The sequence below is a fragment of the Talpa europaea genome (assembly GCF_964194135.1).
Source record: "Talpa europaea genome assembly, chromosome: 5".
Classification (NCBI taxonomy): Eukaryota; Metazoa; Chordata; class Mammalia; order Eulipotyphla; family Talpidae; genus Talpa; species Talpa europaea.
The window spans coordinates 33,312,986-33,336,604 of record NC_140071.1 but is presented as its reverse complement, the minus strand read 5'-3'; the positions used below and the strand labels follow the sequence as shown (position 1 = coordinate 33,336,604).

Below are 23,619 nucleotides of genomic sequence, written 5' to 3'. Positions count from 1 at the left end.
CTCCATGACTGTGGACTGAGCAGCAGAGCACACAAACCTGGATGATAATGGCAGCTCTGGCAGGAACCCAAATCCTCTGGCAACATGATTTTTTTTTTTTTTTTTTTTTTGCATAGAAGAGCTGGGGTTTAGTGTAGGCCAGAGGTGCAGGGGGGCGGTGAGAGATTTCACTAGAAACAGAGTGGGGAGCAGAACAGGAGGATTTACTGAAATACACTGCTGAGGGGGATGGTGGGTGAGAGAGGAGAGGTCTGCTATGCCATGTGGGTTAGCTCTCTGGCCACGGATCGGATTGAACTCAGGCTATTGCAGTGATAGTGCTGAGATTAACCCCTAGGACACCAGGGATGCCCCTGGCAACATGATTTTTAAATATGTCATATATGAGTAGTCTGCTTCATTTGTTTCAATAAATGATTGTTGAGCACCTTCTATAAGCCAGGCACTAGGCTAGAGCTGGGACACCTTAGTGAACAAGAATTTCTACTCTTATAGAATTTACTAGATTAATAATATAATTAGTATTTAGATACAACTGTGATAAAGGCCACGAAGAAGTATATGAAAACATGTCAGGTTAGTCTGAGTTAGTCAAAGCTTTCTGAAAAAAGTGCTATTTAAGCGGAGGAGGAACACTTGGCTTGTGAGAAGGGGTGGGGCTGGTCGTGCAGCGAGCACAGTGAGTGCTAAGTAAGGCCCTGGAATAGGAAAAGCAGGGGCTGGTGAACTGGTGTGACTGGTGTGCAGAGTGGGAATAGCAGGAGTGAGACTGGAACGTAGAACACGCTGCCTATCTACAACCCACAGGCATTCTGGAAGCCCATTAGAATCATGAAGTACAGCAAAACAGTAAGGCCACTCCTCCAGCGCCCCAGCTTTGGAACCCAAGTATGGTGGGCTCATTTTTAGGACGTTCTCTCCACTTCACAGACCCAGATACAGAATTCTTATCATTCATCTACAAATGTCCTCATGGATCCAAGCAACTAATTACAGTGAAACAAAGCAGCGTGCCTGGTCAGTTGAACTAGGCAGGCAGGAGTTGAAAATGACACCTTTCCCCCGTCACACACAGCAAAATCATCTGATGGCAACTTGGGAATTAAGCAATCATAAAATATCAGAGCCACCTACTGCCACTGCCAGCGTCCAGTCCCGACCTCAGGAAGGTAAAACCAGTGGAACAGGTACATGTAGGTCTAACATTCAATAAAACAAACTCCAAACTTTGAGGCTCCAAGCTTCTTTCTGTCTTTGCCCCCTTTACAATCAGTTTGGATTTAGTGTCCATGGAAGGGGGCTCCAGCGATCTCCCTGCGCGTTCCGCACACAATGCAGATGAAGACAGCGGCTTCTCTTGCAACCCCAAGAGCTTTCTGAACAGTAATCAAACGTCCATGCCCTAGTACAGCTACCTATTTTCACTTTACATCTGGGGCAAGGGTTGAACGTGCAATGTTCATAGTCCAGTGGGAAGAGGCTGCTGACACCCTCATACCTCCTCGCGGCTCCTCATAAACCTGGTGAAAGTCACAGCGGGCACTGATGGCTACAAGCGTTTAATACTAGCGCTCAGTTGAGGTGTTCTTCCTTTCTTCCTCCATTATTTCTTCAGAGAACTTGTAGAACTGGAAGTCAAGGATCCAGGTAGGAGGACATCTCTGTGTCTAACTCAAACAAGATAACCAGAGACCTGGAGTCTCTGAGTCAGTCTTTTTTTTTTTTTGTTTTTTACATCATTTTTCATTTTTGCAGTGTAAGCTTTTTCATCTTGGTTATATTCCCCAGACAATTCCCCCCCCCTTTTTTTGACCGTAATCCCTCCTACTGACCCCCACCCCCCGCAGTGTGTCTCTGGCTTATAGTTGCTTGTTGATTTTGATTTTTAATTTATTATGGTTAATCTTTCTCCTGCTCCCTTATTTAGGTTTTCTAAAATTCTAGTACTCTGTGTTGTGAGTCAGTCTTTTTAATATGAAAACAGTGGATTTCCAAGACTGTGCCCCTGCCTCCTACCTCCAACTGCCCCAGTCACCTTCAACGGACGCACCATTCACACGGCACACATTTGAAAACACCTTTTCTCAAAAAGTATTTTGGCATTGCTTCAAATTTGTTATTTCTGACCAAATAAACGCGCTGAGAATAACCCACCAGACATCACCCTGACCCCCACATTCTAGCCTCCTCTGCATCAGGTTTTCCTTACCTGTGTGCTATTAACTGGAATTGTCACTTTATGAAGATGTCTCCCACCCTAAATAGGTGCCAACGTTTGAGGGGTGGTATGGAGAAGGGGTTGAGAACACAGATGCTGGGGATAGTCATCGTAGGTGCCACCACTTACTAGCTGTGAGATGAGAAGTTGACTGGCCTATAAAATGAGGCTAACAGCGTTACAGTGAGGATAGGACAATGCCTGCAAAAAGTGTGTTACTCAGAGCAATCCCTTAATAAATGGTAATTATTCATTATTGTCCCCCCAGTATTGTTGCTTCTGGAGGGTATGTCGTACACCTGTCAAATATTCAGGGTCCTTAAGCAAGTACCCCACTCACTCCTGCTTTCCATATTCACTGGCTAGAGCCCAGAGTTCCTAGAGTAATAGTCCTGTCCCAGGAAGATCACTTCATTGGGGTGCAAAAGAGTATGTTGTTGCAGTGGTGGTGGCTGATTTCAGGACAAATTTAGAAGTCTTGAAATGAGATAAAGTAAAAACAAGTACCAGAATTGCAAAGTTAACATTTTTATTGAACTGAAATTGGTGTAGAACAAGGGCCACAGCTGCTGAACTTGGTAACAACTGAAAAGTCCCTGTGACATTTTGCCTTCAAGAGTCCTGACATGGTTTGGGTAAACGACTGAGAAACAGTGGAAATATATCACTATATATTTTAACACTTCAAAATATTTTGAAATGAGCCTCACAGTCTTGCTCAGTTTTCAGGTTACAAAGAACATTATAACATCTTCTGTTGCCTTCATTTAGTAGTGTCAGATAATATCCTTTCCCAAAATGCTCTTCTCGAATTGCTGGCTGTATCTCCCCACCCTGGTCTGGTACACACAAGAAAAGGATTTAGTAACACTTAGGCAAGTAATAAACCGTAAAAACTTCAAAAGTAGTAAAGGCATTACTAAGCATACGTGACTCAACACTCACGCTGCTGGAAAGACAACGAAATGGCTAGTTTCAGCCAAGTTCCAGAAGCAGAAGATGCCACTAGTGGAAAGGGATGAGGCAACCAAGGAGAGTGGGAACTGATGGGCCCTGTGTGTCTAGACCTCATCTCACCATCTGGCTTCTAACGTGCAAGTACGCATTGCTTTACATCAGAAGGTGAGATACTTTAAGGGCAAAGAAAGATCCTATAAAGGTTAAAAGGTCAATCAAGAGATAAGGAAAATTAATACTGAATTTTTATAATCAATGTATGGAGCAATATATATAAACTGATCACACCAATTACTTTTGTGAGAGCAAGCATTAAACATCTGTCACTACTTAAGAGTTGATAACTACCCCTCTAAGGTATTCTAAGGGAAATAAATAAGCAACAAGACAGGAAATGAAATCACATCAAAACAAAACACATCTAGTTAATGTTCTTTTGGTTTGTTTTTAAATCAGCTGCTGGGTTAAATGATGGTACTAGTAAAGATCTTCAAGAATGCTTTGAATTATTTTAGTGAAATATGATAAGAAAAACCAACACAACTCATTCATCTTAACAATAGTTTTACACTTACTATTTCTCGCTCACTCACTCTCAAAAAACAACAAAACAAACAACAAAATCCCAAAACAAACACAAACTAAGTTCTCCAACCAGAGTAACTAAGTGGCCACCCATTCCTGCAGCAATCATTTCAGAGAATCTAAAAATCTTGCAGCAGAAGATGAAGAAGAATGATTATAAATATTTTAATAGGCTCATGCCCATCTTCAAAAAGGGATGCAGCTTTGGGTAACAGATTCAGAGATTTTATCTCTCAAATTTGCAAAGGATAGTTTGTAAAGTTCTGCCCAAACTATGTAACAAACATCAAAATTAAGGCTTCTAAAGGTAGGTGGTCAAGCATACAGCTGTGTGATGCTGGATTTTCATAAAGCATCTCCAGCTTCCATTATTCCCCAATTTGTAAACCAGAAGATGTGCTGATGTAGGTGGGTAGGAGCTCCAAAGACTTAACAACCAACTGGAAGGCTTGCTTGTAAAAAAGTTCTGAAATAAGAGTCGGCAGTGGAACAATTTGAGAGGATGCCTCACATCCTATAGTGGGGACAGTGATTGCACCTGCTGGATGGGGATGAGGTGAAAAAAAAAATCAAAACCGGTAGTTGCAGTTCATCTTAAGACTTAGTGATATAGAGACCTTAAGTTTTAGTGCTACATCCAAGTCACTGATTCTTATGTTTTAGCTTGCCAATATCACCTAGTGGATATTCATGAAAAAGCAGAGACATGGGACTATCCCCAGAGATTCGAATTCGAGTGATTCGAGTGTTCCAAGCACCGTGCTTCTGAGAAACAGCGCTCGCAGTAAACAGCAACACAATCTGTGATTAGAAGGCCAAGAGGTCCAACAAGTGACACCATTGAGATCATTGTGGAGAGATCCCTTAGGAGACTCCACTAGAAGAGAGCGAGGACCAAATCTACCCCAAATTAAATTAAATTTTCTTTCCTTTTTTCTTAAACTGAAGGCTTCAAATTAACATTTAATAATGATTGTACCAATTTTGAGGTAAAAGGAAGAGCACCAGGGATCTCTAATGTTGAAAGAAATCAAATTCCTATTCTACAAAGACATCAAATTTCTGCAGTAATGTTAAAAAGCTATAGTCACAGGGTGTGTATAGTTTGTATATTCTTGTATCCTTTACTATAGTATCTATTCTTTCCAGTTAATGTTTGAGAAGAACTCCCAAGAGAAGAGTTCATCTATACGCTCTTTCCGGTTTTCCAGATACCAACCTTTTCTGGTTTACAGTGATACACAACAAAGTTATTAATTATTTTTTTTTGGATGCTGGAGACAAACATCTTTATTAAAGATACTACCAAAATTTTGGCAAACATTTCAAAACAGATTTGTAAACATAATGCTTCCCTTTTCAACTGGCAGCACTTTGAAAAGACAATACGATAAGACAACACAACTTGAATCAACATTAGTTCAAAATCCTTGTATTTTTGACCATATAACTTATGTTCCCACATGATAAAACAAGTGATAGTTTAAATCAACGTCAACAGATAAACTCCATGAAATGAAAAGTTTGTGCTGTTTGATGAATCACAGTATGTTATGTTTAAATATATCCGCTCTTTTTTTTTTATATTCCTGGCAACCAGGATGAGAAAAAAAAAAAAAATCTTTAAATATACATTTCATGTAGGTAATAGCTTCTTTGCATATCTCTCTTCAAAAATACTTTATAGCAGTATATAAATAGGTTACCTACACATTAAATTTTATATTTTGCCCCAAAACTATAGATCTGTTTCATTTTCATTACATATCAATTTTGCCCAACATTAATAAAGCTGACAAACTGTTGAAATGGAAATGCTTTTGTCTTCCACAATAGAAGTAGCAATTTGACAGGAAAAAACAAAACAAAACAAACCTACAGTAACACTCGTCAGTTGTTTAACCTGAGCGTTTGGCCTACTGAGAGTAGCAGCTTTTTTTCCTTCATGCACGCTCACATCCATACCACCTCTGCATACACACAGGTCGAGCACACGCTTTCAGACGCTGGTAGGCCACAGTGTGCTTCCCACTACTCTAATCAAGTGGGAGGCAGTGCAGCTAATGATTAACCACACTATGTACACAACTAGCAAACACCTTAAGGCAACCATTGCAATGGGGGTTAACTTGCAGGGCGGATTTACTGTTCGAGATTAAGTCAGACTAGGTAGACGTATGTGCATGTGTGTCCACACACGTATACAAACTCACATATCTATTTCTTAACCCTCCAAAACAATGTTTAAATTTTTTTTTGTATTTTGTGCAAATTTCTAAATATTCTACCATTTAAGGCAAAGAGTTCGCATTAAGAATGGTCAGAAAATAGGCTTATGTTTATCCAAAAGCATTTCACCTTGCACATCACTTTTTTTTTTAAATACACATAACTTTAAAGTGTGGACACTGGATCCCAAATATCTAAAAAAAATCATTTCTAACGACAAACACGAGTTCTTAAGGAAAAAAAAATTGAAGTATAGACACTGGAACCCCAATATCTAAAAAGAAATGATTTCTATTGACAAACACAAGTCTTGAGGAGGGGGAAAAAAGAACCAGAAAAAGCAGCTTCAAAATGCAGGGAAGCAAAGTAAAATGGGGGAAAAAAAAGTAACTCAAGTGTACTAATACTGAAACTTTTAACAGGCAAAGTTTCATTTTTTAGAATCTTCGAGCAACTTATTTGGAATTTCAAATAAATAAGTGTAAGTTTATTCACATCTTCTGGTCCAAGCAGAGCTCTACTGCCAAGACTCTGCTTGCTGTTGGTCAAATTCACCTATTAGTCTTTTGATGTGAGCCAGCTTGTTATGAAGATACTCGCATCTGTATTTTTCTTCATGGTAATTGGGACTCGACTGTGGACAAAAAGAACAATGAAGAATTAGGTTGTAGAGTTTAAAATACTTCTCAACTACAGGTCTGAAACCAACAGTGGGGATACCTACCTGCTTGATCTTCTTATATTCTTGTAAGACTTCTTCATGAACATTCTACAAAATTAAAAATTAGAAATCAGAAAAGAAGTTTTATTTTTTGGCAATATGAACGAAGAACTAACCACACATTCAGTCATGGAGTGGGAACTATTACTGGTGTGAATATGAATTGGTATAATCTTTAGGGAAGGCAGTTTGGTGACTGCTATCAAAAATACCAAAGGCAAAGCTGACTCAGCACTTAATGTTTTTCTTTCAGACTAACATGTCCAAGTGAAATGATATTCCTACAAGGTAACTTGCTACAGTTTTGCTTATAAAGTAAAACACAACTAAATGTTCATTCATCCAAACAAAGGGATACCTAAAGGTCATTGGGGGGGGAGGAGTGCTTATCTACAGATATGAAAAAATTTTCTAAGAAAAAAGCTTATACAGAATGAGTTACACAATTTGACATCATTTGTTTAAAAAGGGGGAAATACCATACTAGTCTAAGAATTTCATTACACCTTGGATACATATTTTTCATTTTAATAAAACCAGTAATAATATATCATAATTTAATGTTCTGTAACACAGACAATGGTCCATTTTATAACTGATGACATTATTTTTCTATATTTATTTATATAATTTTACATCATTGTTCATTTTTGTACAGTATTTGCTTTCTCCTCAGGTGTAGTCCCCATAGAAGTCCACCACCAATTCACCCATGCACCATCACCACAGTCCTTTGTGCTCTTCCCTTCCGTGTTTTGATCTCTCCCCTTATAAATCATAATGTCTCTGATTTATAGTTGCCTGTTAATTTTGGTTTTTTATTTGTTATTTTTTTTCCCTGATCCCTCATTTCGTTCCCCTACATTCCTCTTATAAGTGAAACCATCTGATATTTTTCTTATTCCTTCTGGCTTATTTCACTGAACATAATCTCTTCTAGCTCCATCCATGCTGCTGCGAATGGCATGAATTTATCTTTTTTGATTGCTGAATAGCATACCACATCTCCTTGATACAGTCACTGATAACATTTTAGATTAAATTAAACGTTGCACATATGTGATTTTGCTAGTATACATAGATCTTGTATCATAGGCACACACCCAGACCTCTCAATACACTGGAAACCAGTACTGTTGTCTCTGGGGAGGGTATCAGCAAAAAATAGCTAATTCTTATGTGACTTATAACCTGGGGTACTATAGACCTAAACATTTTCCAAATGTGTGCATTTATTTTGCATAACTCTATGATCACCTCATTTTATGGTTGGGCATTCTGAGCCAAGTTAAGTAACTTGCCCAAGGTCACGTAAGTATAGATAGAGCTGGGAGTCAAATCCAGGCAGTCTGGCTCCAGAGCCTGCTCCTAAGCACTAAGCAATCCTTGGGATTACATTTCAGTGTAAGTATAATAATGGTATACCAGTAAACAGAAAACAAAACAAAACAAAACAAAAAACAACACAAAACAACAAACCCACACCCAAATCACCAATCTCTTGCACCCTAAGCACCAGCTCCTCTGGCAAAGTCTTCTACAAGCAGCTTGTTAAAAAGATGGAACTCCCACTAATAGAAAACACAGGGCATCTCTAGGGCATACTCTCAGGCTATTTTCCCTGTTGTGGGAAAACCCATCCACTCCTGTATGTAGTTTCCTTTCATAATGACTGTTGTGGGCCAGGATGGAGGGGCCATCTATGGCTGTAAAGTTTGAAAAAATGATACAACCTACATAAAGGTAGGAAACATTCAATTTATATCAATCCTTTTGCTAAGAACTTTTAAGAACAGAGAGAAGACAGGTATGGTCTCTACTGTTCTTTGATGCTGTGGTAATATTGCTACTTACAGTAGGAAAGTGAAAACAGATTAATACTTGTTAACGGTCAATTTCTGGAACAGCTGGAAGCATTAAGCTTTTCTTCACTTAACCCCCAAAACTCTGTGGTACTTAAGCCCACTTTCTAATAAAGACAGTCTATATCTTCCCTATTCTATGTCTGATTGAAGTTTCAAAAAAAATATTTTTTGCATTTATTTGGAATAGTTTCTGGGAATGGGACCAGGTCTAGGAGCAGTAATCCGAGTTGACAATGTAATCAAATATTTAGATGAATCCCAAATCCAAATTTTTCCTCTTTAGCTGTGTTTTTTTTCCTTAATGTACTATATACATTATAGTAAATACATATGTATGTATTATTTATATTTATACAAATCATGTTAAATAAAAAATGTACTTTTCCCTACTGGCTGATATACACGTTCGTTGTGTTTACTTATTTTAAGGACTACTTCAAACATTTGGTTGCTTAGTCAATTTTAAATGAAGACCAAAAGCTGCAGAGACTGGTCTGTCAGGAGACTTGCTATGGAGTCTAGGGACAAGTAGGCAGCGAAAAAGAGAAGGAAAATATGAAAGTCAGTTCATGAAGGGCAATTTTTTACCTGATACTCTTTTGAACCTGGAGAAAGGCGCTTTCGTTGAGCATCCAGTTTGATAAATCTTCTAGCAACAGTCTCCATCCTGGCATGCAAGGCCCTGTACTCATCATACTCAGCATTGAAGTCATCCTTGTAATTCTGGCGTTGCTCATAGGAGACAATAGCAATATATTTTCTAATAAGGAATGAAAAATAGTGTCAGAGTAAACATTAGATACTCTGAATTTTAAACCAAATACTTGTAAACTCTACCCACCCATGTTCCCCTAGATTGAATGCCACTCTGCCACTGTCTGCTTCCATGTCACTCCTTCAAAGACCTTCCAGGAGAAGTTGTCTCACAGGAGAGCTGAAGAGCTTCACTAAAGGTGTATACACATGAAAAAAATGTGGTGGCATAGAACTAACGTGCAAATATGGAAAAAGAAAACAACACATTTTTGTGGCTTCCTAGACCTTTCTGTCTGCAAAAGAATTCATCACCACACAGCAACAGAAGCAACCCCATATGTTACTAGTCAGGAAGGCAGAAGGGCTGCATGGGTAACATGACACCAGGACAATGTCACATGGCATTAACATTAAGCACTGAGGTCAAAGCTCTCTCCAGACCTGCTGCTTTGTGAGAGGGAGTCTATGTTAGGCCTTTCCCACCTGCGGCCCGCAAGGTGGCTCACTCAGGCCTGTTCCCTCTATCACTGTCCTCATGTTTCTACTAGCAAGCAGAAAAGCGGACTTGTTTATCTTATATAAAAATGAGAGACTGGGGGATAAGAAAAAGCTGTATTTCTCTTTATCTTTTCTAACACTTTAAGTGTCACACAATGTGTAATCAAAAGCCAGTGGCACACTAGTAATCAAACTTTCTTTTCTTTAAAAAATCATGCCACAAAATCTGTTTTACTTCGGGTGTGAACATCGTTCAGGACCTGGAGACTGAAGATTACTTTTCCAGTGTGTCAATTTAGTGTGTAGTAAATTAAAAAGGCATTTTAATATTAAACAAAGTCAGTATTTGGGGAACTGCAATCATCTCATGGTCTGGCCTGCTCTTTGCACTTGGTGCTCCTGCTGGAGAATCCACAATTCCCTTGATTTTTGGAGATAAAAAATGAGATTTCAAAGCAATTTTAGGCAGGTGGCAGGGGACATAGCATGCCCCCAGGAGGGGTACACATGTATTCTTTACTGTGGGAAAACCTTAGCGTCCAAGCCTCTCCAAAATGATATGAGATAATCTTATTGGTTTTATTTAAAACACAATAGATAGCACAGATGCCTGGAGTTGGAAAGTGAAAAAAATGATGCTGCAAGCAACCTTAATGTCCTCATTAATATTTTTATTCATGCTGAGTTAGAGAGTGTGAAGGTTTAATTTTCTAAGTGCAATTGAGACTGTTAATAGTACACTGATTTTAAGTGGCCCTGCTGGTGTTTTTGCTGTAGAAGCACATGGCAGGCCAAAGCAGTGAAGCAGTCCTCTCAGGACACCAGCTGCCCTGACTGCACCCCCAAGAGGGCCCAGAGTGAGGAAGAGATTTAAGATAGGTGTACAAAATGGTTAAACCAATATGAAACTCAGGCTCAATTTGTTATATAAAGCCCTTATCTTGCTTTCTCAAAAAATCACACCCTCAGTATTTTATTTAGTAATTTCCTTAGGAAAAAAATACAAAGCTGGCCAACAGCAGTGCTATTATAGATTATTTAGTTATATTGGCATTTTAACCAAAAACATTTCACCGTTTTTAACAAAAATCATTCTAGATCTATAGTTGGCTCTTAATGCAGAGATGAAATAAAATTTTAAACAGTTTGAGTAATTCATAAACACAACAGAAGTATTATTATTATATTAAAAATTAGGAATGTTGTGGTTAAGAATGAATTATTCAGAGGCTGATCATTAAGGTTTTAGAGTAAGGCCTTTTAGTTTTCCTGTGAAGTAACCCAAGTTGAATTGAAGTCCACAATTTTGGTGATTTTTCTTTATCTTTCTCACCATTTTTAGCAAATTCATTGTATTTATATAAGATTTAGTTTTGATTACTCTGTTTTTACTTAAATTAAGCAAACAATTACATAATTATTTTTAAAAAGCTAGAAACACAGCAAACCTACAGATGTGCACTGAGACAAAATCAGCAATCATTCATAGACCAGCAAGTTAAAAAAAAGTTCTAAAAATTTAGAATTAACTGATTAAGTCCACAGAACACAGCAATGCTGACTCCATGGAGAAAAGGTTAGAATTATTTTTCAGTCACCCCATATGATTTTGTTATAGAGAATAAGTATACATCCCTATTAGAAAAAAGAGAACGTTCTGTTACGAGACGAGCACATGTCACCATAGTGATTTGAGATGGCTATCTTTCACAAGGCTGTTAAGCAGTGAGTTTGCAGTGGGAGAGGTGACATGCTCTCCCATCTATGAATGGAATCAGGCTATCTCCCAAATGACACTCCCTGGGCGAATTCAGTAGTGACTGCTTTTCAAAGCTCCTTGCCCCGAACTCTAAAATCATACACTACCTCAGATGAGAGAGTATTTAGAAAGGTTTCTTTCATTCCTTTTAGTTAAGAGATGATAACCAGCATCATGGTTTCATGCTGCATCATTCCCCAATAAGTATAAGTTTTACACGTATTGACTACTGTGTCAAGCAAAAGCAACGCATTTTTAGTGTGAAATGTTCTCTACTTTGGAAATGAGCATTTCAAGGACATGGCAGGCTAAACAACATAGTTTAACCTTGTCTATCACGAGAAGCTTGTCTAGCCAAATTCCATTTTTCATTCTATATTCAAGCTATTCGGCACATTTCCTAATTTTCAAAGCTGTCTTTTGTCAGTTGTTTGCTCTTTCACTCTCCATTTTTCCAGGCACTTGCAACTTAATTATTTTCTTCTTATAGAAGGCTCTGAGACCATAAAAGCTAGAATTATGTGTCCAAGTTATAATTTCTGTGATAACCAGTTACAAAAATGTTCCCAGCTCAGCCTTTAGCAACTTGTTGTCATAACAAGAAAAACATCATAATCAGTGCTAAAGTGATATGATAACATTTTACTAATCTCTCCTGTTAAAATTAATTTGATGGCCGAGTTTTATTTAAATACAAACCAACCTATCTCTACTCTGTATTGACTGCAGATGTAGAAGCACTCTATCAGTTATAAACTGCCCCTTTTGAAGGGGCCCATGTGAAATGACTGTGCATTGACAGACTGACAGCTTTGAGGAATCAGATCCCTGAAGTCTTCTCTAATCAAATGCTTGGCTTGGCCCTGGAACAAAGAACAGGCTTCTCTTTTAAAGGCCAATGAGCAGAGCTCAGCGCAGGGGGAGGCAAAACCTGCTCAAGCAGACAAGGGTGGATTTGGGATAAGCAGGCTTAATGGCAGCCTTTTAATTGCAGGGGTGGCTCCAGGACTCTATTTCTGGAACTTCTTACTTTTCTGATTTGCAAATTACGGGAAAAGAATTTGCAAACTTCTAAAATTAAACAGTTGTCTCCCATTGGCAGACATCTGAACTTACATCAAATAATCTGGGAGTTCGATTGTTGAAGAAGGCTCCGTAGAGGCAGTGCAACCCTCTTTAACTCCTACAAAGAAAAAAAAAAAAAAAAAAAATCAAGTGTTCACCAAACAGTATGGTTGTTAAATGCCTATAATTCTAAAATAGATCAGAAACATCTGGAACACTTTTCCTCAAATTCTATTCTTCCATTTCAATAAGCAACAGTGAGCAAGGAATACAATTGAACACAAACAATAGAGGCCCTATGATCAGCGCCAGCAGAACCACGCCAGGCATTGAAAGCACCCTGGCTACTGCAGTGTCTGCACAATAAAGGAATTCCGTCTTAACCCAAGGTCAGTCTTCTTTTCTTTCAGCAACAGTTGTGGCATCTGCCCAGCAATTCAAAGATTGTGGTGGCAGATGCGGTCAGACAATGGGAGATACAAATTTTACATCAACATCTACTTTTCATAGGATGCAAGCAAGGCAGATGAGACAACCGAGTCAGGTAGCAGACTGCTTCGGTCATTATATTTTCACTGAGATCTTTTTGTATGCAGACAGTGGAACTGGATAAGAACTTTTCCCATCAGTTTAAAATAATTTACAGCCAAGTTATTATTGAACACCAACTTACACTCCTCTAATTTCTAACCCTCATAATACTATACAGATTTGCTTTTAAAGGGAAAAAATAAAATGGTACTCATGGAAGGCTATGCTGTGAAAATGAGTAAAATTCCTCAGTATTCCATTTGTTTGAATGGATCATTTCCAGAGAGTATATTTAGACTTTATTATAGCAGGTTTTTTTTTTTTTTTTTTTTTTTTTTAACATTCCAAGTAGAATCAAACTAATAACTCAAACCCTAACCCTATCTGCTGGTAAAACAAACATACATGTTCAACACAAAACAAAAGTGAATATTGGATAATGTCTTGGGTTATATATTTTAAAGGACAAAACATACTAAGAAAATTGAGCAGTCTGTGGCTTATTGTTCATGTAGATGTATCTCTCTCTCTCCCTCTCCTTAATTGAGGCTTGTGTAAAAGAGCTTCTTTCCACAATAGCCTGAGTCTACAGTAAAAGGCATCATATGCATGTCACTTGGCTTCCACTTTGTCTGTGGATACCAGGTAAGTTCCAATAGATGTTGCAGGAGACATGGGTCTGGATCTATCCTTTGTGATCATCTCAATTGGTTTTGAAAGGCACTATATCCTCAATAGCAAATTCAAAGAGACTAGATCTGCTTCTCAAGGTGTCTAACTCTGAGAACATTCAAACACTGTGGCGGTCTCCACATACCAGAAATCAGTCCTCCCAGTGCTCACCTCTGACTCAAGATCATTATCAGAAATGGGATATACCCAGGAACCTCACTTACTAACTCTGAGTGTGGGGTATAATCACCTCACACTTTTTCCTGACATGGCAAATTAAAACATGAAGCTAGTGTTTGAGGAAAAAGCTTATACCTATCTTTTGGGCCACTATATATAGTTCTACACTGATTTAACCATTTCAACAGATATGCTCTAATATGCAATATACTCAATCCAGGTCAACGGTATGACATCAAACTATTATAATCAAAGCTTCTTTCATATAGCAAGATGGTTAGTTAAATCTAAGGTTACACACTCTCCGTGTTATGGACTGCGAAAAGTTGAGTCATTTTAAATAGAGCTAGGGCAGTCCTATTAGAGGAATTCTATATGGACTGGGCTAAACCACCAAAACATTCCAAGCCAGCAAGAACAAGAAAATCCTGTTTGAAAGGACAGATAAAAATGATATAAGTGGGGCTTCCCTGGTGGCACAGGCGGTTGAGTGCAGCGCTGTGAAGCTGTCCACAGCCTCTGCAGTGATGGTTTGATCCCCGCAGGCTGTGGAGATACCCACATGGCAAGAAGACCTCTCCCATCTCGCCCGCTACTCCCCTCAGCAGTATTTCAGTCAGTCTGCCTGTTCTGTTCCCTGCTCTGTCTCTGGTAAATCCTCTCACCCTTCCGCACATCTGGCCTGTACCCCAGTTCTTGTATAAATAAAAAAAAATTTTTTTTAAAAAAAATGATAAAAGTGAACTTTTGCCTACTTTTACTCTGTGACCCCTCCACCTGGCCACTTTTACCTTGTGACTCCTTCATCTCAGCATTACCTCATCTTCTGTTACTACATCTTTTTCCTCTATTAAAAAAAAAAAAATCCTGACTTTTAGTCCTCTTTGAACATGTTTTAGGTTTCTACCTAAATCTGTGTACACCAAATTACAGTTCTCTACTATTCCCAACCAAACGCACTTTGGCTGACCAACTAACCTTGCTGTTCCCACATTACAGGTTAACAGGGCAAAATACAGAAAGAAAATACTCTTTAACTCCATTCATTAGAGTAACTTGTCTAAAGTTATATTTTTCTGGGGGATTTTGCCTTAGTTGTGCTGGGATTTAAGTTGGCAGCAATACTAAATGACGGACTTATGTGTGCTGGCACATAAAACTTAGGTTTTAGAGGATTTTTTTTTAATAAGGAAAATCTAATTTTTGTCATTAGGCTTTTGAAGATCACTACACTTCAGGTAAGCAATCTTTCTACTAATTGGCTTTTCTTTAAAAGTAAAACATTATTTTAAGTGTCACTGACTATATTATTTAGCTTCTAAAGCTTCCAATATTTTGAAATGGTCAATTTTACTAACACTAATTAACATTATTTTACTAAAACAGGGTTCTCAAAATTGAAAAAAAAATTCCTAAGATCTATTAAGCTGAGAGGCAACAGTTTTGAAAAGACAAGATGATGTTATAGATCTGCAAATGTAATTTTACTTTGCCTGTTCTATGAAGAACTTGACATTTCCCCTGTGCTAATATTAATTAAAGCAGGGGTGATCCTGTTTTCTCTGGCAAAGAAGGAAATGAGTATTTTTATTGCTTTTGTGTGTCTGGTTTAAGAATCAGTTCAAGAATGGCCTATCAGGTCATGTTAAGGTTGCACCGTACCATGAGAATTATGAGAAAAAGCAACAAGTCCACCTTTTCTGAGGGGGTTTCTTAAAGGATGACAGAGTCATTGTCAAATGTCACCACCATCTTACTAACAAATAAAGAAACCATATTTAATAGTTGGCTATATAGAGACTGAAGTGACTGCTGTTAAATGCAAGAAAAAATCTGCTCAAAAGCAAACACTGATATTAATAACTAAATGGAAGGTCATGTGGTAAGCATTAGTAATTATAAACAGCATAGTCTTACACCCATGATAGCCTATTCTTCCCATTCATTTAACACGTGTAGCTGGGTTTTGATAAATGTGAAATACCTTCATTGGAATCAGGACTGGAGTTGTTCAGCTTGGCAATTTCCTCTTCTCTTTCAAGGTCCTCTTCCTTTTCCTCACTTGTCTCAACGTCATGTTTTTTTATTTGTTCCTTTTCCTTGTGTTTTTTAGACTTCTTTTTGGACTTTTTGTGAGACATTGACTGGTTTTCTTCCATAGGCTTTGGACACTTCAGTAGCACTGAACCAGGGGGTAAGGTTTCCAGAGAAGTCCTAGAGGTATATTTGTCTTGCTGGTCCTCATAGATACTACCATTTTGACTAAAACTGTCAACAGGTAGGTCTTGAGTCCCCCGGCCTTCTGGAGTGCTAGGGGAATTGGAGTTAGAATTTACAGTCTGAGGAGGATTGGAGACGGGCAGGTGGGTTGAAGGCAGCGGTGGAGGGGTGGGGATGGCAGCGGCTGCAGGGGGTGGTGGGAGGCCTGCAGCCGATTTTTCACTGGTGGTATTCAAATGACCGTTTAATGTTGGCGGCACTCTATTTGTCAGATGAGATATTCGAGCTTTTTTATTCATTAGAGGATCAATGAAATCTGAATCTAAGAGCCGTTTCTGGGAGGAAAGAACAAAAAAAATGAGCCAGTTTACACAAAAATTCAATACATGCATGGCTGATTACCACATGAACTGAGAAACTTTATTAATAAGTTTATCACCAGGGTTGTATTAACCTTTCTCCAAGCTTAAGCAGAAACAAATAATCCATAAATGCTCTTATGTACCAATGTGCTCCTGTTTGATTATACCAGCTGTCATTTATCATTTTACCTGTCTTAAGAGGGGAACACCCAATATCATTGGAGTAGTTTCTCTAAGTATCTCTACTGTTGTTGAAATGATAGTCCATTCCCCACCTCCTTAAATATAACTCTGCATTACTGAAGATGTCTTAAGACAGGGTCCATGTATCTATTGTAGAATTATAGCTTCCCAGATTTTAAAAATTATGCTAATAAAAAAATATGCTAATATTTGCCTATTTCAGCAATAATAGTAGGTAAATTAAAAAGGGAATTCAGACAGTTGAAAAGCATAAAACATTACAATTTAATACTGTGGCTTATGCTTCAGCTTGAAAGAAAGTCAGTTAATCACCCTATTAATTTGTTCTGTCTTCAACTCAGTACCATGATTTGGCAACCAGTATATATATAATCAGGTCAGAGCATTGGTAGCTTCACAGTAGTTGGCATTCCTAGTGAGGCTTCTATAGGAAGTGTACATGCAAGGACAGCACTGCTTTTATTTTGCTCCTCATCTGTTCCTCACAACAGGTCTAACATTTTCTGCCACTGGAATAGCCTTTTGCCCAGGGCGGGTGTTCTTACTGTTCTCCCCTCATTTGTCCAATGTCCCCAGTCTTTGGAAAGAGGGTCCAGAGAGAAGAGCCCTCTGTCAGTAACACTGTAATGAGCGGTCTGTTCTACTACCACTCCCAAAGATGTAGGCACCTGAGAGTTCAAGGTTGGCAGTGTTTTCTGAGGACAAGGTGGGGCTGAATTCTAATACTGTCCATAGTCTATCTCTCCACATCTTTTTTCCAGGATGGTCAAATCTCTTCGAGTCTGACTGAAATATTCTGACCGAGACCTAATTGAAAAGTACTTTTTAAAATATGAATGAAAATGGCAGAAATATTTATTTGCTTATGGCAAAAATATTTTCTCTAAGGATATTTTTCTGTAACATGTTTCTGATAAAGTTAAGTATCTTCAATTGCGTATGGACTGGATACTGGATATGGGACTAGATAAGCAGATAATCTTACAACAAAATATAAACTTTAAATATGGAAAAGCAAGATAGACAATTTTGACAAGCAACAAATGTTGCAGAAAAGAGTTGTCAGCTGGGAGCCAAGACCTGAATTCTAGACCAAGATCTGTGATGAAAACTGTTGACTCTGGGAAAGCAAGCTGTGCAGCTAGCTTCTCGGGGCTTCCTTTCTCTCACTTGGAAATCAGAGCACCTGGATTAGATGGCCCCTAAGTCCATTTGATTATATAACCTTATGAAATACCTGTGGAGAAGATGCAGTGTCTCTACTAGAACAGACGGGTGATTCTGAATGGCTGGTGCTGGCAGCATTCTGAGATGGATTTAGTTTTCTGTAAAGGACACACATTTCAGTTAAGGAGAGAATTTTAAGATGTTCATGATAGAAAGCTTACCCTGGGCTTCCCTTTTCTCACCTCAACACTAAAATAACAATGACTAAAATAATTACTTATTTGCATCACATTTTAAGAAAAAAAAAAAAAATAGAGAACAAAAGACCTTACCTAGAGAGCACTGACTCTAGTGACCGTCTGTCTGTTTCACTATATCCAGGCCAGTCTCTTTGAAGTTCTTTAAAAACATAATCCTTTAATGTATATGAGAGGTCCTTAGGATTCAGATTGGCTACCTAATACACATATGAAAAAGAAACATTAGATCCTTTTAGATCCTTTTAATATTTCTTTTTTTTTTAAATAAAAGCCTATTAGAGAAAGTTCATAATCATTCATTCATTCATTCCCCCATCCCTTATATGCCCTTATTCCTTTCCCAATCTTCTTTCCTCTACCACCCCCCCACCCCCTTAAGCTCAGATTCTTCCTGGCATTTACTGATGTTTGCAGGTTTTTGAAAGTGTTTTACAAATTATATTGTTTTGCTATATAAATGTCCAGTATTTTGTATCATTACTTGCTTTCTTACACTAATTCTCTCAGATTCTGTTTTTTTTTTTTGAAAATGGCTGTATTTCATCCTTTCTATGCCTTCACAACAGTGTGGATATAGGATCTCTTTTTTATTTTTGTAGGCACTGCCTAGCCCTGCCTGGTGGAAGACTGTGCCTAGTGACTCACTCACTGCAGGTTTTTTTTAAATTTTATTTTATATAATTCTTACATCATTTTTCATTTTTGCACAATGTATGCATTTTCATTTTGGTTATAATCCCCATACAATTACACCCCCCCATATTTTGACCCTTATCCTTCCTCTCCCCCCCCCGTAGTGTGTCTCTGGTTTATAGTTGCTTGTTGATTTTGATTTTCACTTTGTATTAATTAGTCTTTTTCCTGGTCCCTTATTTAGGTTTTCTAGATTCCTGCTGTGAGAGAGACCATCCAGTGTTTTCTTTTTCTTTTTGACTTATTTTGCTGAGCATGATCCCTTCCAGCTCCATCCATGTTGCTGCAAACTGCGTGTGTTTATCTTTTTTGATTGCTTAGTAATATTAGGATCTCTTCTTAACCCAATCATCTGTTGACTGCCATTTAGGCTTCTTCCAGGTACTAGGTATTATAAATAATGTTGCTATGAACATTGTGGAACATGTGGATTTTATTATTAATGGTTTCACATCATTTGGATAGATGCCCAAGAGTGAAATTGCTGGGTCATATGATATTTCCAATTTTAGATTTTTTAAAGTAAATCCAGATTGCTTTCCATAACTGTTGTACCAGTTTATATTCCCATCAACAGTGTAATAGGGTTCCTCTTTTAGGAATTCTTTCTTACATTCTTTTTGGGAGATATCTGTTATACATTCAAACATAGACATTCTCAGTATGTGGTTACATATAAGGGTTTGGTGTTCAGAAGACAGCTGCGATGGGAGTTTAAATTAGGAAATAGCAACAAATAGATATTTTTGGACAACCACTTGATGGATTTGAGCATTAATCAACATTTATGACCCAAAGTCAGCATGAAAAATATAGAAGTTACAGTTTAAGAAATCACTAACAATTAATGACCTACTTTTATACTTAAGCTTGTGATTATATGGTAACTAATCAGTGCTAACACTTTATTTCTAATTTCATAGATTCAGGAAATACAAAGAACTTGGGAGTTGGGTATAATTTTGGGGTCAATGTTCAAAAGGGCATCCACTAGTCATATTCTATGAATATTTAAATATTCATATTCTTAATTGAAGACAGGTGCCTGATCTCAGCACACCCAATGGTAGAAAGAAGAGTAATACAGGAAGCAAAGAATACGAGTAATACAGGAAGATCAAAGCATATCCTCAACTATTTAACAGATAAAAATATTCTAGTTTATACCAACCAAAGATCTATAAAATGCATTACACAAGTTCACCTATATAAACTAATAAAAATTACAATAATAGTTCAGGTGATTCAAGACTATAAGCAGACAATAATAACTTCTTGCTTACTTTTTAAATGGAATTTTAGGGCATAATTTTTTAAATCCAAATGAGAATGATTCAAAACTTCAATTTTTAAATAATAATCCAAAAACATTTGACATACAATATCTAGAAGTGTCCACAATTAACTCTTAATTAAATGCTTAGAAAAAGATGGCTTAACTTACTATCCAGGAATTATATTTCTAGACCATTGATCAAGATGATCCTGACGCTTCTTTACCTCAAAAACAATGACAAGGTAAGGGACTCTCTCAGCTGTCCTCACCTGATGTAGAATTGCTCCCAGGGAGTTTTTGTCTTTTTGATTGACACCATCTTTCTGCAGTCGTGCCAGCAGTTCAGGTTTCTTGTAGGCCTTCAGTGCCAGTAAGTGAATCACCCTGTCTCTATATGGCCGCTGAGAAACACTGCTGCTGCCATGTGTCTTTCGAATTGTATTTGCAGGGTTCATGGGGGTTGACCTTTTCCTCTCAGGCACTGCATCTGAAACAGCTTGAGGCGCTTTGCGAATCTGCACTCTTTTCCCTGAAGTCCAATGGAAAAGACACTTATACATTTGCAAGTAATATAAGGCGGATCATGTTTCTTCAACTACGACTTAGGTACCTCTTCATTTCTAGATGGAATAAAGGCCACTTTATTTTGGCTTTTACTTTAAAGAGATAAGCAAACAGAAAACATTTTGAATAAAATGGCCTAAAAATGAATTAGGAATTTTTTGGATGGAATTGTTTACTGGAATAAGTATGCATTATAAGAGTATTTTGACCACTTTGCAGCACATGGAAAATAGTGACATACAGCACAACAACAGTCTGGAAATTTTAAGGTTGTAGTTATTTGACGTTAAATGGAAATAAAATGAATTCCATGCTATTTCTAATTTCATAGATTCAGGAACTACAAACAACTTGGGAGTTGGGTATAATTTGGGGGCCAATGTTCACAAGGGCATCCACTAGTCATATTCTTTTCAATAGGCATAAAAAATTTTAAAACTCAAAAAGAAAAAACAAAACAAACTAACCCACCAACAAAACAGTTTCTGCAATGCTAAGACTCTACAGATGAGTTAGAGAAATGGAAAATCGTAAAAAGGATGCCTTCATACCACTCCCGAGTAGGTCAGTGCCACTCATGTAACTAGCCCACTTTCTGCTTGAATTTAACACTGAGAAGTGTTTGGTAAGTGGCTACTTCTAGAAAATATCGTGTGCTGAAGTGACCTGGATACTCTGTGGATGTTCGAAGTTATCTAAGACATGTTTGGTCACTGACAATACCTGGTGGCCATTCCTTACTGAAACAGAAAATAGAATGAAACTGCATAAGCCCTCATTTTATGATTTCTGAGACAGAATCATTCTAAGCACCCATGGGAAAAGTGGGGGGAAGAAGTGGTAATGACACACAATGTGAAGGCAACTGTATTAAGGACAAACTAGCAAGTGGAAATGAAAAATAAGTAAAGGCAGTCTCTAAGTGTTATGATCTAAGGGATGGGGGAAGGAGGAACAGTTTAAAGGAACAGGAGCTTTAGTGATTGGTAATTCTGTCCATTCTAGGGATTCCTGAGGCCTGCTCAGGGCTGTTTATTTAAAACCATCTTACCTATAGAGAAGAAGAAAGGATGAATGATCTCACTGGCTCCTATTATTTTTTCCTAATTAATTAATTTATTTATACAAGAACCAGGGTACAGGCCAGATGCGCGGGAGGGTTAGAGGATTCACCAGAGACAAAGTGGGGAACAGAACAGGCAGATTGACTGAAGTACACTGCTGAGGGGAGCAGCGGGTGAGACAGGAGAGGTCTGCCACGCCATGTGGGACCCTTGTCAGCTGGCGGGGATCGAACCAGCGCTGCAGAGGCTGTGGACAGCTTCACAGCGCTGCGCTCAACTGCCTGCGCCACTAGGGGAGGCCTGGCTTCTATTATTTCTATCTGAATACAACCAATTGTAAATATCAGATCAAAATTTGCACAACAAAGGAACTCAACATTAAAGGGACACTGCCCAATGATAAGAAAAGCTACTACATTAAGGTAAATCAGAGTTTAGGAGGCAGCTTTAGATCTGGTTTCTGTATTTTTCTAAATATAGAGACAGCTAGATCGATGTCAGATGGGCAGGGAACTAATTAATATTTATTATGTACCAATTACGTGCGGAGGTGGGGGGGCACATGTGCTGAGAGCTTTATACACATTTAATCTCACAGTAACCCGATGAGGTAGATAAATGAAAAAAAAAAAATGAAGCATTCAACATGATAAACTCAAATGATAAAGTGCTCACTTGACATTTGGAAGGCTCTGAGATTAATAGTCCAAATTTTCTACTTGTATTTCTTTGTGGGAAAGTTTTTTTTTTTTTTAAAGATTTATTTATTTATTTATACAAGCACTGGGTACAGTCAGGAGAGCGGGAGGGTGAGAGAATTCACCAGAGCCAGAGTGGGGAGCAGATCAGGCAAGAAGGACCGAAGTACATACACTGCTGAGGGGAGCAGCGGAAGCAGTAGAAGAGGTCTGCGGGCCATGTGGGACCCTTACCGGTGGCCGGGGATCGAACCAGTGCTGCAGAGGCTGTGGGCAGCTTCGCATCCCAGCGCTCAACCAATGCGCCACTGGGAACAAACACTTAATATATGCCTTTGCTTTGTGCTGGGTTGCAAGTTCTATGTGGGCAGGGCTGGGGCTGCTTTGTCTATCAGCAGACTTTCAATCAGTACTTGATGAGTAGCAAAGTGCAATGACTAGCAAAGTGCTAAAGTAACAGCAAAAGAACAAGTACAGCAAGAAAACAAGTAGACAATAGAGGAGCCAGAATCAACATGGCCTATATTTTTACACATGGCCAGTCTGCCAGGATCTAAAGACATAGTGAAATTTCTAACGTGGCAAATGCAAACCTTACAATTCACTTTCTCACTTGCCATAGTCTTAACCAACAGTACTATTTCTTGAAATTTTAATAGCTATTTGTGGGGAAAAAAATAGGGTCAGGGTCACAAAAGGAAAATGCTCTAAATCCCACATTCTGCCCCTCCTTGAAATCTTTTTAACTTATGCTTCCCCAAAACCAACTGACCATGGAGCTCTACCCTCCTACCCCTGGAGATAGATGGACAGAAAATATCCTTTTAGTTAAGCTCACAGACATCATGACTGGCTACTTAGAATGAATTGAAGCTAGCAAGGGAAGCAAATAAAAATGAAAAGAGAATGTGATGATGACAGTACTACCATTGTGTTCCAGACTGCACTATCTCTTCCCTACCGCTGACCCACCTTGGGTCCTCAGTCTCAGAAGAGCTCTAAGGTCTCCTGGGTTTAACCCCACCTCTCCCTGAAGTTGGCATAGGCAGACAAATAAAGGAGGTTCACTATGCCT

At 38.3% G+C, this 23,619-nt stretch overlaps 1 protein-coding gene across 1 annotated transcript in view; it reads right to left on the bottom strand.

Annotated features, from left to right (window-relative positions):
- Positions 1 to 23,619, bottom strand: part of ELL2 (elongation factor for RNA polymerase II 2) — a gene marked incomplete at both ends in the record, with an annotated part of 82,934 nt that overhangs the window by 11,270 nt on the left and 48,045 nt on the right. Inside the window, 8 exons of the mRNA XM_084232922.1 lie at positions 6,545 to 6,623; positions 6,714 to 6,758; positions 9,164 to 9,335; positions 12,705 to 12,771; positions 16,021 to 16,591; positions 18,060 to 18,147; positions 18,322 to 18,446; positions 20,488 to 20,747. Coding sequence (XP_084089048.1) covers positions 6,545 to 6,623; positions 6,714 to 6,758; positions 9,164 to 9,335; positions 12,705 to 12,771; positions 16,021 to 16,591; positions 18,060 to 18,147; positions 18,322 to 18,446; positions 20,488 to 20,747 — 1,407 coding nt within the window. The remainder of the gene's footprint in view (positions 1 to 6,544; positions 6,624 to 6,713; positions 6,759 to 9,163; positions 9,336 to 12,704; positions 12,772 to 16,020; positions 16,592 to 18,059; positions 18,148 to 18,321; positions 18,447 to 20,487; positions 20,748 to 23,619) is intronic.